The sequence below is a fragment of the Trichechus manatus genome, unplaced genomic scaffold, assembly GCF_000243295.1.
Source record: "Trichechus manatus latirostris isolate Lorelei unplaced genomic scaffold, TriManLat1.0 scaffold00004, whole genome shotgun sequence".
NCBI lineage: Eukaryota > Metazoa > Chordata > Mammalia > Sirenia > Trichechidae > Trichechus > Trichechus manatus.
The window spans coordinates 2,707,013-2,724,155 of NW_004443940.1; the positions used below are offsets into that span (position 1 = coordinate 2,707,013).

Sequence of the window (17,143 nt, forward strand, 5' to 3'; positions counted from 1 at the left end):
ATGGCTTGTACCTCCACGTGCTTTTCTGTTGGATTGAGCCAAGGGAGGGGAACGGTCATGGAGGCAGTGCAGGGGCAGACCCCGCAGGCTCAGCCAACCAGGCCATGTGACTATCCCTCTCAAGTGGCCGGGCTGTTGTGGAGATATATATTATGGGTGGAAAAACAAAGATATTCATCCTTTTAACTGCTGAGAGAACACTTTTTGATTTCTCATATTTATATTCTTTACTATTTGAATGCTATAAACCCAATCTTCGATAGGGTGAAAGGATAACTTGCTAATTTCTCTTTTATGAAATTTCAGCTTGGGATCATGTGCCGTGGATTTAATCAGGGAACACTGGATATAAGATTTTCCCTTTAGAACCTTAAATGAAAAAGAATATTTTACTTTTAAATGTAATTACGGTTTTAAAGAGTTTTGGCTTGCTTATTTGTTTTTATTATGAAACAGGACTATGTCTGTAAACCCTGTTACCATCAAGTCTATTCTGACTTATAGTGACTCTATAGGATGAAGGATTCCGACTCATAGCGACCCTGTAGGACAAAGTAGAACTGCCCTATAGGGCTTCTAAGGAGTGGCTGGTGTATTCGAACTGCCAACTTTTTGGTTAGCACCCGTAGCTCTTGACCACTGTGTTACCCTAGAAACAGAACTGGAGCATTCCTCAGGGAAGGAGGCAGACGCCCTGGGGGAAGGAGGCACTGCTAAAAGCTGGGGCTGGTAACTACTTTCTTTCCAGGAAACTTTTTATCTGCCGTAAGTGGGCTCTGACTCATGATGACCTTAGAATTTCTATGGCCAAATATAAACACGCTTAAAAAAGGGAATCTCACTTCTGTACAGATTTAACATGTTAGGACAATTGTTTTCTTTTGATTTTTGAATACATTGCCATAGTGAAATAAACAATGTATGCGTGTGTGTGCACATGAAACATCTTTCTCCTGCCTCTGGTCTCGTCTTCTTGGACTCACGCCACAATCCCCATATTCAAATGCATATTATTAGTGTCTTCTGTGTCCTCCAAGAGATTTTTTTTATACTTACAGAAGTAAATATGAATGTGTTTTTACCTCTCTTCTACAAAAACATAATGTGCTTTAACACTTTTCTCACTTATAACCATACCTTAGAAATCTTTCCCATCAGTACATGAAACACTTCCACTTTCTTTTTCATAGCTACATAGTGTTGTTTTTGCTGTGTGCCTTCATCCAGTCAATTCGTTCTCGAAGTGACCCTATAGGACAGAGTAGAACTGCCCCATAGTGTTTCCTAGCCTGTGATCTTTACAGGAGCAGATCGCCAGGTCTTTTCTCCCTCTGAGCTGCTGGCGCATTTGAACCATGACCTTTCAGCCAAATGCTTAACCATTGTACCACCAGGACTCCTTAGCTACATAGGTCCTCAATTCCTTATCTGCAGTTCAGAACAAAACAAAACTTTAACTTACTCAACATTTTCACTCCTAGATATATATTCAGGAATAGTGCGTGCAAGTATTCACTAAAAGACTTGTTAGACTGTTTCTGGCAACATTATTCATAAAACCAAACACTAACATTACCCAAATGTTCAACAGAAGAAATGCTAAATAAATTGCGGTATATCCATACAATGGAAAACCACCCAGCAATTAGAATGAACAATTACATAAAACAATTTGGATGTGTCTAAGAAACACAATGTTGAGTCAGAGGCGCCAGGCACAAGGCAGAACATACTATAATGTTCTATTTAGGTCAAGTACAAATAGAGAGCAAACTCTTCTATGTAGTTGAAGTCAGGGCTCTGTGGAAGGGGGTCATCTGGGATGCTGGCCATGTAATTTCTGATCTGGGCTCTGGTAACGCTGATGTATTTACTTTTTGAAAATTCATCAAACTATGCTTTTATGATTTGTGTACTTTTTTGTATATGTATTGTACTTTAGTGAAAAGTAAAGAAGAGAGAGAGCTTTGAAAGCTAAAAATATCTTTATTACTCATTTGGTGATTTCATTAATTTTCTATTGCTGCCCTAACAATTTACCACAAACTTAGAGGCTTAAAACAATAAAAACTTATTATCCCTTGGTTCTGTAGGTTAGAATTCTAGACTTGGTATAGCTTTCTGGTTTTCTGCTCCAGATCCCACAACGCTGAAATCAAAGCTTCAGCAGGGTCAAGTTTCTGTCTGGAGGCTGTAAGAGAGACTCTGCTTTCAAGTTCATTGAGGCAGTCAGAATTCAGTTCCTTGCAGCCCTAGGGCCGATGCCTCAGTTTCCTTGCTAGCTGTCAGTCTCTCTCAGCTCTTTAAGGGTGTCTACATTCCTGGTCGCCATTCCACCTTCAATCTAGCAATGGTGCATAGAGTCCTCCTCTGTGACTTTCCCTTCTGCACAATCTCTTTTCCTCTTTTCTTCTGCTCTCTTGTTCTTCCACCCAGGCGGTTCTCTGTTTTCAAAGGCTCATGCAATTACTAAATTGTATCTGCCTCGATAATCCAGAATAATCTCCCCGTCTCAAGGTTTTTAACCTTATTTACATCTGTGAAGTTTCTTTTGCCATATAACATAACATATTCATTGGTTCTGGGGATAAGGTGTGGACCTCATTGGGGCCTATTATTCCGCCTACCAGGGTGTTACAATCACACCCTAACTGACATGACCTGAAGTGAGCCTATTTATGGTCTTCATATCTCCCACTTAATGTGTTTTTTCATACATATTACTGTGGAATGCTAATGTGGTTGATAAAGAGGTTCTGTCCCAGATCCTGCTAGGAGTGTCATGTAAGATACAGTTACCATATTACCTCTCTAATCTAAAAATTCTAAATTCCTAAACACATCTGAACCATGGACCTGTATTTCATTGAATAGAGAGGTACTGTAATTTATTTATTTGGTTCCTTTGGTGCACATTTAGGTTACATACATTCTTTTCTAATTACTAGTAATTTTGTAATCACCAATCTTAAACATAATTTTGCACGAATGTTGTTGTATTTATAGAATAAATATCCAGGAATGAATTTCTGTGGTCAAAAAAGTATATACATTTTTAATTGTGATAGATATGTCTGAATGGCCCTATGGATGGGGAGGTGTCACACTAATGTATCCACCTACCATAGGTATGAGGATCCTGCTTCCCCACAGTCCTGCTCACAAAGTTTGTAATTAAACTTCTTGATTTTTACCAATCTGATAGATTCAGTATAGTTTTAATTTGAAATTTTTAAAATTATGCATGAGTATATTTATAATAGTTTGATTATATTTTTGCATTTTAAAGATAATTGTATTTCCTTTACTGTGAGCTGTCTATTTATATTCTCTGCAATTTTTTTTTTCTGTTGAGTTGTTGGTCTTTAAAATCAATGTACAGAAAATTGTTATGCATTAATGTTATTAGCCCTGTTTGTTTTGGTGTTTTCTACAAATATTTGCTCCCAAGTTTGTCCTTTGACTTTGCTTGTTTTATCTAATGTTTTTCCCTGAAGAAGCATTCCATTTTTATGAAAAAATTAATATTTTCCTTTATAGTTCACATATTTTTAGTCATGTTTAGAAAGATCCTCTGTAGAGTGCTCGTGTATATAAATTATGAATCCAAATCTCATTTCTGACCATATCACCTTATCAGTAATGTCATGCAAGGGCCTATTTGGGTCAACATATAAGGTTCTTCTAAACTGCATTCTCTGCTGAAAGCAGAGAACACTAGAAAGATGTTTACCTGTGTTTTATTGACTATGCAAAGACATTCAGTTGTGTGGGTCATGACAAATTATGGATAACATTGAGAAAAATGGGAATTCCAGAACACTTAATTGTGCTCCAGCAGAATCTATACATAGACTAATAGGCAGTTGTTCAAACAGAACAAGAGGATACTGCGTGGTTTAAAATCAGGAAAAGTATGTGTCGGGGTTGTATTATTTCATCATCCTTATTCAATCTGTATGCTGAGCAAATAATCCAAGAAGCTGGACTATATGAAGAAGACTGGTGCATCAGGATTGGAGGAAGACTCATTAATAACCTGCAATATGCAGATGACACAACCTTGTTTGCTGAAAGTGAAGAAGACTTGAAGCACTTACAGAAGAAGATCAAATACTACAGTCTTCAGTATGGATTGCACCTCAACATTAAAAAAAAAAAATCCTCACAGCTGGACCAATAAGCAACATCATGATAAACGGAGAAAAGATTGAAGTTGTCAAGGATTTCATTTTACTTGGATCCACAATCAACGCTCATAGAAGCAACAGTCAAGAAAACAAATGACATATTGTAGTGGGTAAATCTGCTGCCAAAGACCTCTTTAAAGTGTTGAAAAGCAAAAATATCACTTTGAGAACTAAGGTGTGCCTGAACCAAGTCATGGTATTTTCAATAGCCTCATATACACGTGAAAGCTGGACAACGAATAAGGAAGACCGAAGAAGAATTGATGTCTTTGAATTATAGTGTTGGTGAAGAATATTGAATATACCAAGGACTGCCAGATGAATGAACAAATCTGTCTTGGAAGAAGTACAGCCAGAATGCTCCTTAGAAGTAAGGATGGCAAGACTTTGTCTCAAGTACTTTGGACATGTTATCAGGAAGGACCAGTCCTCGAGGAAGGATATTATGCTTGGTAAAGTAGAAGGTCAGCAAAAGAGAGGAATACCCTGAACGAGATGGACTGACATAGTGGCTGCAGCAATGGGCTCAACATAGCAATGATTGTGAGGATGACACAGGACCGTGCACTGTTTCGTTTTGCTGTACAGAGGGTCACTATGAGTCAGAACTGACTTGCCAGCACCTAACAACAACAACAATCTGCATATTCATAAAGTCTGCAGCCAGGTGGATGTAGCAGAGGAAGCATATTCACTAATTACTTCTAAGACCAGTATATTAGGGTTCATTAAGTATAAAGTCCTGGAGCTAGACGATATTTGCTCACATTGTAGGGGTGCATCTGACACTCTGCTTTTCTTCACTTGAAGTTTGAACTTTGTCTAAATGCCTGGGCCTCACTCTAATGAGATCCCTTGTTCCAGGTACAGTTTTCAATCTCTTCCTAAGTAGCTGCCACAGACAGACAAAGCACATCAATATGAAGAAAGTAAACATGTATATTTTTTGAGCTTCCTTGCTCGTATAAATCTTCTGAAAATATTGGAGAATGAGCATGCTGTATCTCGAAGAAAGTACATTTGAGATGAATGTGTTTTTCTAAAATTTTTTTTTTTTTTTTTTTGCTCTGTGGATACAAAGCTGACAGTTGATTAGTCTTGGTTCAGTCACTAAACACCTGTTTCTCAGCTCCGAATGGAACAAAAATTATCGAAGTCATTCTTCTTGGAATCAGACCAACTTGTGTCTATTTCCTAAGACCAGGGCAGGTGCCTTCTGTCTTATGCTCTTAAAATTCTACTCGTCCTTCAGAGCCCTAACTATATTGTGATTAAATAATTAATTGTGTGATTATTATATTGATTTGTTTCTCATTTTCTATATTAGCTGTCAGCAAACTATAGTCAGCCGGGCAAATCTGGCCCATTGCTTGTTTTTATATGGCCTGTGAGCTAAGAATGGTCTTTATGTTTTTAAATGATTGGAAAACAATCAAAAAAAGATTAATATTTTGTGACATATAAAAATTCTATGAATTTAGAATTTCAGTATATAAGTAATATTTGGTTAGAATACTGACGTGCCCATTCATTTACATATTGGCTATGACTGCTTTCACACTACACTGGCAGAATTGGACAGCATAGCCCACGGATCCTAAACTATTTATTATCTGACCCATGAAGGAATGTGCTTGCCCCTATCCTACATAGCTGAAGGTGGAGACTATGCTTGTCTTCATCAGCACTGTATCCAGATTTCAGAAACTCTAAAATATAACAAATTACACATCTTAAAATGAATACAAAAGTAGTAAATTCCCACCAGTAGAGGAATGAATACATTCTTCTATAGTTGTAGAATATTTTTATATGATAAAATACTAAAAATCAATGAGTAAGACCTATTGATCTCAATCTAGACAGATTCAAAACCCAAAGTTGAATGAAAAACAAGTTTCAGGATGCTACTTAAAATGTTATTTGTTGTTGTAGTTAGTTGCCATCGAGTCAGCTCTGACTCATGGTGACCTTATGTATAATATGACAAAACATTGCCTGGTCCTGTGCCATCCTCACAATCATTGGCGTGTTTGAATCCATTGTTGCAACCACCATATTATTCCATCTCATGGGACGTTTCCCTCATTTTTGTTAACTCTCCACTTTACCTCCACTTTTCTACTGATCGATCCCTCCTGGTGACATGTCCAAAGTAAGCAAGAGGAAGACTTGACATCTCTTCTAAGGAGCATTCTGGTTATACTTCCTCCAAGTTTCTGATTTGTTTCTTCTTCTGGCAGTTCACAGAATATTCAGTATTCTTCACCAACATCACAATTCAAATGTGTCAGTTCTCCTTCAATCTTCCTTTTTCATTATCCAGTTTTCACATGCATATGAGGAGATTGAAATGGCCATAGCTTGGGTGAAGCACACTTTAGTTATCAAAGTGACATCTTTGCTTTTGAACACTTTAAAGAAGTCTTTTGTAGCAAATTTTCCCAGTGTAATATGCTGTTTGATTTCTTGGCTGCTGCTCCCACGGACATTGATTGTTTACTGAAGCAGAATGAAATCTGTGACAACTTCAATTTCTTTGCCATTTATCGTGATGTTGTTTATTGGTCCTGTTGTGTTTTTGTTTTCTTTATGTTCAGTTGTAATCCATATTAAAGGCTGTAGTGTTTGATCTTCATTAGTATGCACTTCCAGTCATCTGCAATTTTAGCAAGCAAGGTAGTATCATCTGCATATCGTTGGATGTGAATGAATCTTCCTCCAATCCTGAAACTGCATTCTTCTTCGCATAGTCGAGATTCCCGTGTTACTTGTTCAGCACACAGATTGAATAAGTAAGCTGAAAGGATACAATCGTACTGCACACGTTTTCAAGTTTTAATCCAGGCAGTATCCCCTTGTTCTCTTTGAAAGACTGCCTCTTGATCCATGAACATGTACTGCATAAACACAATTAAATGTTCGAGAATTCCCATTCTTCATAACCTTTTCCATAGTTTTTTATTATCCATATTGTTGAATGCCTTCACATAGTTGGTAAAACACAGGTAAACATTTTTCTAGTTTTCTGTGTGTTCAACCAAGATTCATCTGACATTAGCAATGATTTCACTATTCCACCTCTTTTTCTGAATCTGGCTTGGACTTGAACAGTTCCCTATTAATGAATGACAGCAGCTGTTTTTGAATTATCGTCAGCAAAATTTTGATACCATGTGCTAATAATGACATTATTCAATAATTTCTGCATTCCATTAGATTCTCTTTCTTTGGCATGGGCAAGAGTATGGATCTCTTCCAGTCAGTTCACCAAGTAACTGTCTTAGAAATTTCTTGACATATATGAGTAAGCACTTGCATCATTGCATACATTTGCTGAAGTGTTTCAACTGGTATTCCATCCATTCCTGGAGCATTGTTTTTTGCCAAAGCCTTCAGTGCAGCTTGAACTTCTTTCTTGAGTACCAGGGGTTCTTGATCAAATGATACCTCCTCAAATATTTGAATGTTGGCCAGTTCTTTTTGGTACGGTGACTCTGTGTATTCCTTCCATCTTCTTTTGATGCCTCCTGTGCCATTCAATTTTTTGCCTATACAATCTGTCAAAACTGCAACTTCAGACTGGAATTTTCTCTTCAATTCTTTTGGCTTGAGAAATGCCTATTGTGCTCTTCCTTTTTTGTTTTCTAACTTCAGGTCTTTGCACATTTCATTGTCATACTTTACCTAGAGGTGCCCTTTGAAATCTGTTCAGCTCTTTTATTTCATCGTTTCTTCTGTTTGCATTAGCTACTCTGTGCTTAAAAGCAAGTTTCAGAGTCACTTCTGACATCCATTTTGGCCTTCTTCCTTTCTTTTTAATGACCTTTTACTTTTTTTCAAGTATAATCTATCCTTGATGTCAACCCACAACTCTTCTAATCTTCGATCATTAGCGTTCAGTGCTTCAAATCTATTCTTGAAATGGTTTCTAAATTTAGGTGGGATATATCCAAGGTCATAATTTGGATCTCAAGGACTTACTTTGATTTTCTTCAGCTTTCACATTAACTTGCATGTGAGCAATTGATGGTCTGTTCCACAGTCAGCCTCTAGCTTTATCTTGACTGATAATATTGAGCTTCTCCATCATCTCTTTCCACAGACATAGTGATTTGATTCCTGTGTAATCCATCTGGCAAGGTCCGTGTATGTAGTCTTTGATTGTGTTGGTGAAAAAAAAAAAAACTATTTCCAATGAATAAGTCTTTGGTCTTGCCGAGTTCTATCATGTGATCTCAGGCATTGTTCCTATCACCACAGCTATATTTTCCAACTACTGTTCCTTCTTCTTTGTTTCCAACTTTCTCACTCTAATCATCAAAATTATCAATGCATCTTGATTTTACTTTTCATCAATTTAGACAGCAGCTGGTCATAAAAATCTTCAATTTCTTAATCTTTGACGTTCGTGGTTGGTGTGTAAATTTCAATTATACTTTTATTAATTGGTCTTCCTTGTAGGTGTATGGATATTAACCTATCACTGACAGCATTGTACTTCAGGATAGATCTTGAAATGTTCTTTTTGACAATGAGCACAATGCCGTTTTTTCTTTAATTTGTTGTTCCCAGTATAGTAGACCATAAGATTGTCAAATTCAAAATGGCCAATACCAATCCATTTCAGTTCATTCATTCCTAGGATATTGATCTTCAGGTGTTTCATTTCATTTTTTACAACATCCAATTTTCCTTAACTCATACTTCGTACATTCTTCATTCCAATTACTAACGGATGATTGCAGCTATTACTTCTCACTTTGAGTCAGGCCATATCAGCAAATGAAGATCCCAAAGGCTTTACTCCATCTGTGTCATTAAGGTCAACCCTACTTTGAGGAGGCAGCTATTCTCCAGTTGTATATATTTTTTAATTTTTTTAAAAAAGTATTTTATTGTTGTTGTGGTTGAGAATATACAAGGCAAAACATAGACCAATTCAACAGTTTCTACACATAAAATTCAACAAAATCGATTACATTCTTTGAGTTGTGTAACCATTCTCACCTTCTTTTTCTGAGTTATTCTTCCCCCTTGAACATGAACTCACTGCCCCCTAAGGTTTCTATCTAATCTTTCGAGTTGCTGTTGTTACTTTAATCCCATATAGATAGTTCTTAAAAGAGCATAATGCTCAAGGCAGACATTTTTTCTAGTTGTACTTTGAGTGCTTTCGAACCTGAGGGGCTCATCTTCCAGCACTGTATCTGATAATGTTCTGTTGGTTATCCATAAAGGTTTCATTGGTTAATTTTCAGAAGTAGATCCCCAGGCCCTTTTTTCTAGCCTTCCTTAGTCTAGAAGCTCTGCTGAAATTTGTCCCCCCTGGGTGACCATGCTGGTATTTGAAATACTGGTTGCATAACTTCCAGCATCATAGCAATGTGCAAGCCACCACAGTACAATAGACTGACGGATGGTAGCAAAATATAATACATGTTTGTAAATTTAAAAATATTAAATAATAGTAAATACAGTTTATTGATCTGTCTACTTGCAGGACATGATGAAAAACCTAAATTGGGAGCATGATTAGAAATTCATAATGGAGAAGGAGAGATAGGGAGAGTTTAATTTATATTTACTGTTCTGCGTATTAGAGATTTGAATGCCCTATCAGGTAGTTCTAGTGCCTTTTCTTCCACTGGAAAGTCATCAGGTGTTTTATTTTTGATGCCTACTGGAACCATCCTGTCCTGTTTTTGTAAATGTTTTGATATTGTCTGCTGTCTTCTGGGCATTTATTGATTGTAGATTTGTTTGTTTCATCCTGCTTTTTTTTTAATTTGGTTATTTGGTAGGCGGGCTGTGCATTCTTTGTTGTTTGCTTGTCTGTGGGCATGATACTTTTCACCTCCTTCTCCAATGGGCAGGGTCAGTCACTCAGGTATGGTACAGCAGGGCAGGTCCAGCTGAAGGGGAGTTGCTGGGATGGGTTGTTTGTGCCACGTACCAGGCCTGACAGTGCAGACAGGGAATCAGTGCAGGGCAGGTTCCAGTAGACCATGCCTGTGCTGCTTGGGAGTGTGATGTTCAGCACATGGTGCAGGTAGGTAGGAAGGAGGGAGTAGACTGTGATGTGTGGAGCTAAGATGAGTATGAGAAAGATGAGAGAGAGGAGAGAGGAACAGGAGCCAAAAACATACACACAAACAAAAAAGAGTGCTAAGGGAGCTTGCTATTGGAGTGGAGAGATGAGAGACTGAGAAATGGGGAAAAACAAAACTAAAGAAAAGAGAAAGGGTAAAAGAAAAAAATGAATAAATCGAGAAACTGGAAATGAAGAAAGACAAAAAGGGAATTAGAGAAAGAAGAAAACAAAACAAAGAAACCAAAAAAACCCAAGAACAAACAAAGAAAAAAGAAATGCCCCCAGGGATGTCCCTGTGCGTCTGCACAGAGTAAGGGAGTAGCTTCCAAGCCACATGGTACTGTCCAGCTAGAAGAGGCTCCCAAGCCTAGAAAAGAAAAAGAAAACAAACAAACATATCAAAACAGAACAAATCAGAGCAAACAAACAAACAAACAAAAAAGCACCAGGGGTCCCACCAGTGTGGCGGCATGGGCCGGGAAGCAGTTTCTCAGTCGAGCGGTGTTTTGCAGCTTTTCAGGAAGAAGCAAAGATGGCAAACAGAGCCAGGTATTTGAGAGAAAGGTGGTGAGAGGTAAGGAAAAAATCTAAAGAAGTGGAAAAAAGCAACACCATTAGCCAATAAAAGCCGCTCAGGGAGCTGGCCAGTGCAGGTGGGTGGAATCTTGCTTTCCTGCCAAGAGACTGTGGCTGCAGGAAGCAGAGGAGGCTAAGTGGCGGTGAAGAAGGGTAGGGGATTGGAAGGCCTATATTGCTGGTTGCCGGTTGTTCTGTCTCCTGCTGGAAGCTCCGTGAAGCTGCTTTCTCATATCTCCCATTCACTGATCTCCAATAAGAGTCGAAGATGGCGGATCCGTGTTGCGGTAGCTGATAGGGGACCTCTGCGTATATCTTTCCTTGCTCTCTGTTCTCGGTCAGCTTTTTATTCTATTTGGTGCTTCGCTGAGTTCTTTATCTCTTCATTTGATGCTTAGGGTTTCAGGATTGATGTGTGACTCTGTTTGACTTAGTTTTTCTGATCTTTGCTGTGGAGGGATGGTGGGGTGCTTCTGACTAAGTGCCATGTTGCCCGGAAGTCAACTCTGAATTTTTTGAAATCTTGCTGCTAATGTTTAAGAAGCAATACTGAACTATCTCCCCTAATCTTAATTTCCATTCTATCTAGGCTTCAACTATTTGTGCCACTTATAATTCCTATACCGATTTATCATTCCAGAATTTACTTAATCTTACTAGACAAGGTAGAAAGAAATTGAGGAATTGACTTCTTGAGAGATGTATTAGAAGAACTATTCCTTTGGATGTTATTGTTAACAATTTAATACTGCATTTTGCGCCACAGGCCCCTGACAAGGAAGAGGTTGCAAAAAGTTCAAACTCCATTTGTTCTTGGAAAAGTGCTGGCCTGATAACAGGAAAGAAGTAACATCTGTGCAATTTTCAGCCTTTGTTGGAAAGAATCTCCTTTCCATTGCAGGAACCTCTTTGAACCCATTCCAAGTCCTTCTACATGACCAGTGGACCACCTACATATTCCTGGTATTGTTTCAGTGGCCCTCCCTCAGGTCCTCCTATAAAAGCTCAAGCTTTCCAGTCCTGACAAACCATTCCACACCTCTGCGAGACAGGTAAGTGAGAGCTGCAGAAAGATGAGACACGTAACAGGGGTTTTCCCTCACACATTATGGGGGAAGATATAGGAGGATCCCAGTCCTCATAGACCATGGCAGTTCAGACTCAGCAAAGGGATGGCTTAGGGACATTAAGGATGCAAAGTCCTCAATTCTCTCCAGAACTATAGAAAAGGGTGGATGTCACCAAGGTCAGTTTATTTCTAGGGGTTCAAAGGAAATGACAAGAGGTAGGATGGGAAGGTCTCTGCATGCCCTCTCTCTCTCCGATCACCCTTCCTTTAGTGATCTCTGATTGCCTCCTCCACACACAGACACGATGCTGCATCCCATGACCCTACCCAGCATGTCCTGGATGCTGCTCTCCTGTCTGATGCTCCTATCCCAGGTCCAAGGTGAGGTTTCTCTACCTTTAGCACTGACTTCCTTGTGAATTTCAGGGCCAAGAAGAGAAGAAAGCCACCTGTGTGAAACATGTGGTAATGGTGAGGTATATTGCCACATAATCAAATGGTCTGCAATTTCCCTATCATTACTACTTCCTCCAGGTTAACCAATGGTGGGAGGCATTAGAGTGGTTTATTAACAGTGGAATAAGATGACTTCCCATTTTGTCCATGGACTCTAATTAGTGTTGAGAGGTTGAAGAGATAAAGTATGAAGAGTCAATGATGAGTTATAGAGAGGCCCCAGTGTAGGGTTAGTCATCCAGGAAGAGTTGGACATTTAAGAAGGGGGGAGGGTAAAAAGAGGGGAGATGGTCTACCATTTAGAGTGGCTGCTTCAAGATCAAGAAATCCTGAAAGAGTTGGCAAAGGTGAGAGGTAGTCAGGAGTGTGACATCACTCCCTAAGCACTGGCCTCACAGATATTTCTCCAATGTAGCCTCCCCATCTTCCCCTCCTCAATCACCACTCTTCATCTCACCATGTTCCTCTACTTTATTTTCCTTCCACTACAGCTGAAGATTCCTCAAAGAAATATCACTCTGCCCGGATCAGCTGTCCCAGAGGCTCCAAAGCTTATGGTTCTTACTGCTATGCCTTGTTTGTAACGACAAAAACCTGGGTGGATGCGGATGTATGTAGTGTGATGTGGAATGGGGGTCACAAGGGAAAGTACATCGGAGACCAGAGCTGGGGGTGGGAGGAGACTCCCATTCTCCAGGGTGCCTTGGTGGTGAGAATGTGCACCTACATCTCTTGTACACCACCCTTACCATCTACCTCCTTCCTGCACCTCTCCCAGTGAAGTCCCAGCTCCCCCTCTGTCTTTCCTTTCCCACACAGATAGCCTGCCAGAAGCTGTCCTCAGGACACCTTGCGTCTGTGCTCAGTGCGGCTGAAGCATCCTTCGTGGACTCCCTGGTGAAGAGCATTTCAGCCACCTACGCAAATGTCTGGATTGGGCTCCATGATCCCACAATGGTGTGACTGCATTCTCTCCTCTGTTGTATCTCTAAAATGGCTGTTGTCACCAGCCTCAGTCTCTGTCTCTTGTGTCTGCCTGGGAAGTACTCAATGGAACCCTGGAACTCAGAGATCCTGGGGGACATTTGGGAGGAAAGGGATGGTCTTGTGGCTAGCTGGGGAGCTGTGTTCTATGGAGGTTCTGGTCTACAGCTAAAGCTACTGTGCCTCTTTTATACTTTTCTCACAATTCTCATATGAGGCTTTGTCATTTAGTTCTCTGAGCTCAGGAGTCTGAGCAAATTGTGCTGAGGAAAGCCTACATAAAGAAGGATATTTTTTGCTCTTGTAGAACAGACATTGTCTTTGAGTTCCAGAGGCTAATCACAAATGCATCACCAAGTGTTGTTCAGCTGGTAACATGGGTGGTTCCATTGGCCTTGGGTTTGGAATTTGCCAAAAGGAGTGCAGATTTAAGGGAGAGCTTTCCAGAGGAAATAGTCCTGGGGCAACACCTGGAAGAGCCATCCAAATTCCAGGATGCTGGAGAGAGGATCAGGCATTCCAGTGTTGTATCGCCCATTCCCCTGACTTGGTTCCTTCCTTTACAGGGCGCTGAACTCAATGCAGGTGGATGGGAGTGGAGTAGCACTGACTTGATGAATTACTTTGCCTGGGAGAGAAGTCCCTCTACCATCACAAATCCTGGCTACTGTGGGACCCTGCCCCGAAGCACAGGTAAGAAACAGCAGAACCACTTGCTTCCCTCCCTTCCCATCCCCTTATTGCCTGACATTCAGGAAATGCCCATGTTGGAAAATTTAGTGTTGGTTTTTCTGTCTCCCATCCTCTCTCATCTCTCCTTTCCTTGTGTCTCCTTACCTGAGTGGGGCACTGGGGAAGATTAAGGAGAGGCTTTCAGTCCTAGACCAGAATATGGGATACCATCCCCACTGGGTTCACAATCTCTACCAATACCATACACCTTACCCCTCTGCCTTTCCAGGATTCTTGAAATGGAAAGATTATAACTGTGAACAGAGGTTACCCTATGTCTGCAAGTTCAAGGCCTGGGATGAGTGAAAAGTTAGCAGCTGGAGCTGGGTGATAATTGTGGACTTGAGACCTAGTGTGAAGACCCACCCAGGAAGGGAATATTCTCTCCCACACCCTCAAGCTGGCCTCCTAATTCTGAGCATCCCTTTTCTTACCTCCCCCTGCAACCCTCATTTCGGGATCTTTTGTCTGTTCCACGGCCTGAGGCCTCAGAGAGCAATAATAAAATTTTATTCTGCACTTGTGTGCTCCCGTCTTATAGTTAGACCCTGAGGAGAAAGTGGGTTGGGGAGCAAACACTGTGGTTTTAGTCTTTGTTCAATTTCTGTTAGTCCTTGTGTAAATGATGAAATGTAAATTCCTGCCAGTGTATTTGTGATGAGGGTATGGGCCCTGCACTTGGAAAGTTTGGGTTGTGGATAGACCTTACTCTCCTACACTGTCTACAACATACACAGCCCCCCAATCCAGGTCTGATGCTGTGACACAATCCACCTTAAGGGCCTCAGATTGGGTTTAGAACAGTATTTCTGTAACTCATCAGGAGTGAAGTATTATTTCTTTTCTTTTCTTTTTTTAGTTCAGTCGATCAGTCATGGGTTAATATCTGTAATATAATTAAAATGAGTTAATAAAAAAATGAAATGGATAAAAGAAATAATCTAAATGCAACCCCAATTTTTAAAATTACTTTTAACATACATAAAATTAATCTATCAGATGTCTTTCGCTTTTTGTACTTACCTTGCCGTGGCTGATTAGCAAACTATTTGGATACCAGCACTAGTCCATTGCACTATGTATTGCTCTGGACCTAGAGGGCCCTTGAACAGGGCCCTAGTACATCCTCTGTTTTGTGCCATGAAATACGTTCTGGCTTCAATCTGGACTGGAGCTGGGATGATTTTAATGTCTGGCATGATTTCTTTTAGTATATTTGAATGAATAAAAAATTTAATAAATGATGCTTTTTTGAAGAGGCTTCCCTTACCTGAGTAAAGGGAAGAACAAAATTAGTATGAATCTGTATTACACTTAAACAACAACAAGAAAAAAACCCCATTGCAGTTGAGTTGATTCCAACTCATAGCGACCCTATAAGACAGAGTAAAACTGCCTCATAGGGTTTCCAAGAAGTGGCTGGTGGATTCAAACTGCCGACCATTTGGTTAGCAGCTGAGATCTTAAAAACCGTGCCCTCACTTATTGACTATCTCATTATCTGACATTTCACATTTACAACAATAGTAAAAAATCTGTCAAACTATTTTGCACAATAACAACTTACATCTAGCAGTAACTCTTTCATGACAAGTGGGACACACAGCACTCACCAACATTTTTGCCTCCTGAGTCCAGAAGGACAAATGTGTCCCACATAATATTTTATGATCTGATATGGTCATCCTCCATTTTTGCGTAACACCAATTTTCACATAACGACCTGGTCTTTGGAACCAAACATATCAATAAGTGAGGAGTGGGTGCATTCATGTGTTTGTTCATGTGACTGTTCCTGTGCCAGCTCATCTTTTTGTCTGAGTTCTGTCTATAATGCCAGGTGAGTTACTGCAGGTATAAAGATCAGAGCATGTTCTTTCTTCTTGCCTTTGGAGAGCCCCGTTGTATAATAAAGGACTTTTTTTCTTTTTTAAGGTATCATTTGATTTTTTTTGTGTGTGATGAAATATATGTAACAAAACAGTTGCCATTTTAACCATTTTACATATACAGTTCAGTGACATTAATTACATTGCCCTTATTGTGCAACCATCACCACAATCCATTTCCAAATATTTTCATTGCCCTTAACAGAAACTCTGTGCCTCTTTAGCAATAACTACCCCCTCCGCTTCCCTCTCCCCACTGAAAACCACTAATAAACTTTGGTCTCTGTGCATTTGCCTATTCTGAATATTTTACATCAGCAGAACCCTACACTATTTCTCATTTTGTGTCTGACTTATTGCTGAGCGAATTAAGAAACGACATTTTCAGTTGCACATAAAAAAGATCCCGCTATGATTTTGTGTAAAAAAGTAAGGGGGTTTATTGGATCACGTAACTGAGGAATCTAAATTTAAAGTAAGCTTTGAGCCCCATTCAATCAGGACTTAAGTGTCGTTTCTCTGGGATTCTCTTGTCTACTCTTTTTCATATGTATGTCTTATTCACCTAACAAAAAATCCATTGTCCTCAAGTTCATTTGGACTCATAGTGACCATATAGGAGAGAATAGAACCATCCCATAGGGTTTCCAAGGCTGTAAATCTTTACAGAAGCAGACTGCCACATCTTTGTCTTGTGGAGCCGCTAGTGGGTTTGAACCACCAGCCTTTTTGGTTAGCAGACAAATGCTTTAACCACTGCACCAACAGGTCTCCTGTCCTATCCCCCTACTGACTTACAATAGCAACTAATAGCAGCTGGGTCTATTGATTCCTCATCAATACCAGAAGGGAAAACATATATTGTTTCCTAAATTAATAAAAGAAATACCTCAAGGTTCACTGTTTTTTCAGGCAAACATGAACATGTTAACATATTCAAGAATGTCATGTGCTGGTGGTTGAAGTTTGAATTACTGCACATCTTTGAACAATTACTACAGCAAAGAGGATGACATTAGCTGACTGAATCACATAACCTATAAACCATTCAGGACCTTGGGGTGCAATCAATATCACCCAAGCCATTGGAAGCCTTCTCCTCAATAGGATTGGGTGTTCCCTAGAGGAACATTTGGGTGCTAATGGAAGGAGG

The 17,143-nt window shown here is 39.7% G+C and overlaps 1 protein-coding gene across 1 annotated transcript; it reads left to right on the forward strand.

Moving 5' to 3' along the window:
• The first annotated feature begins 12,234 nt into the window (after nt 1-12,234).
• On the forward strand, nt 12,235-14,407 carry REG3G (regenerating family member 3 gamma). The gene is made up of 5 exons (XM_004369359.1): nt 12,235-12,310; nt 12,877-12,995; nt 13,205-13,342; nt 13,936-14,062; nt 14,331-14,407. The coding sequence occupies exons 1-5, from the start codon at nt 12,235-12,237 to the stop codon at nt 14,405-14,407; spliced, it is 537 nt and encodes a 178-aa protein (XP_004369416.1).
• The last annotated feature ends 2,736 nt before the right edge of the window (nt 14,408-17,143 follow it).

Excerpts from the sequence above, each read along its gene's own strand:
- REG3G (XM_004369359.1), top strand. The coding sequence starts at position 12,235 with ATGCTGCATCCCATGACCCTACCCAGCATGTCCTGGATGCTGCTCTCC. Across the intron at positions 12,311-12,876 it reads GCTCCTATCCCAGGTCCAAG|CTGAAGATTCCTCAAAGAAA; the intron begins GTGAGGTTTCTC and ends CTTCCACTACAG. Across the intron at positions 14,063-14,330 it reads GACCCTGCCCCGAAGCACAG|GATTCTTGAAATGGAAAGAT; the intron begins GTAAGAAACAGC and ends CTGCCTTTCCAG.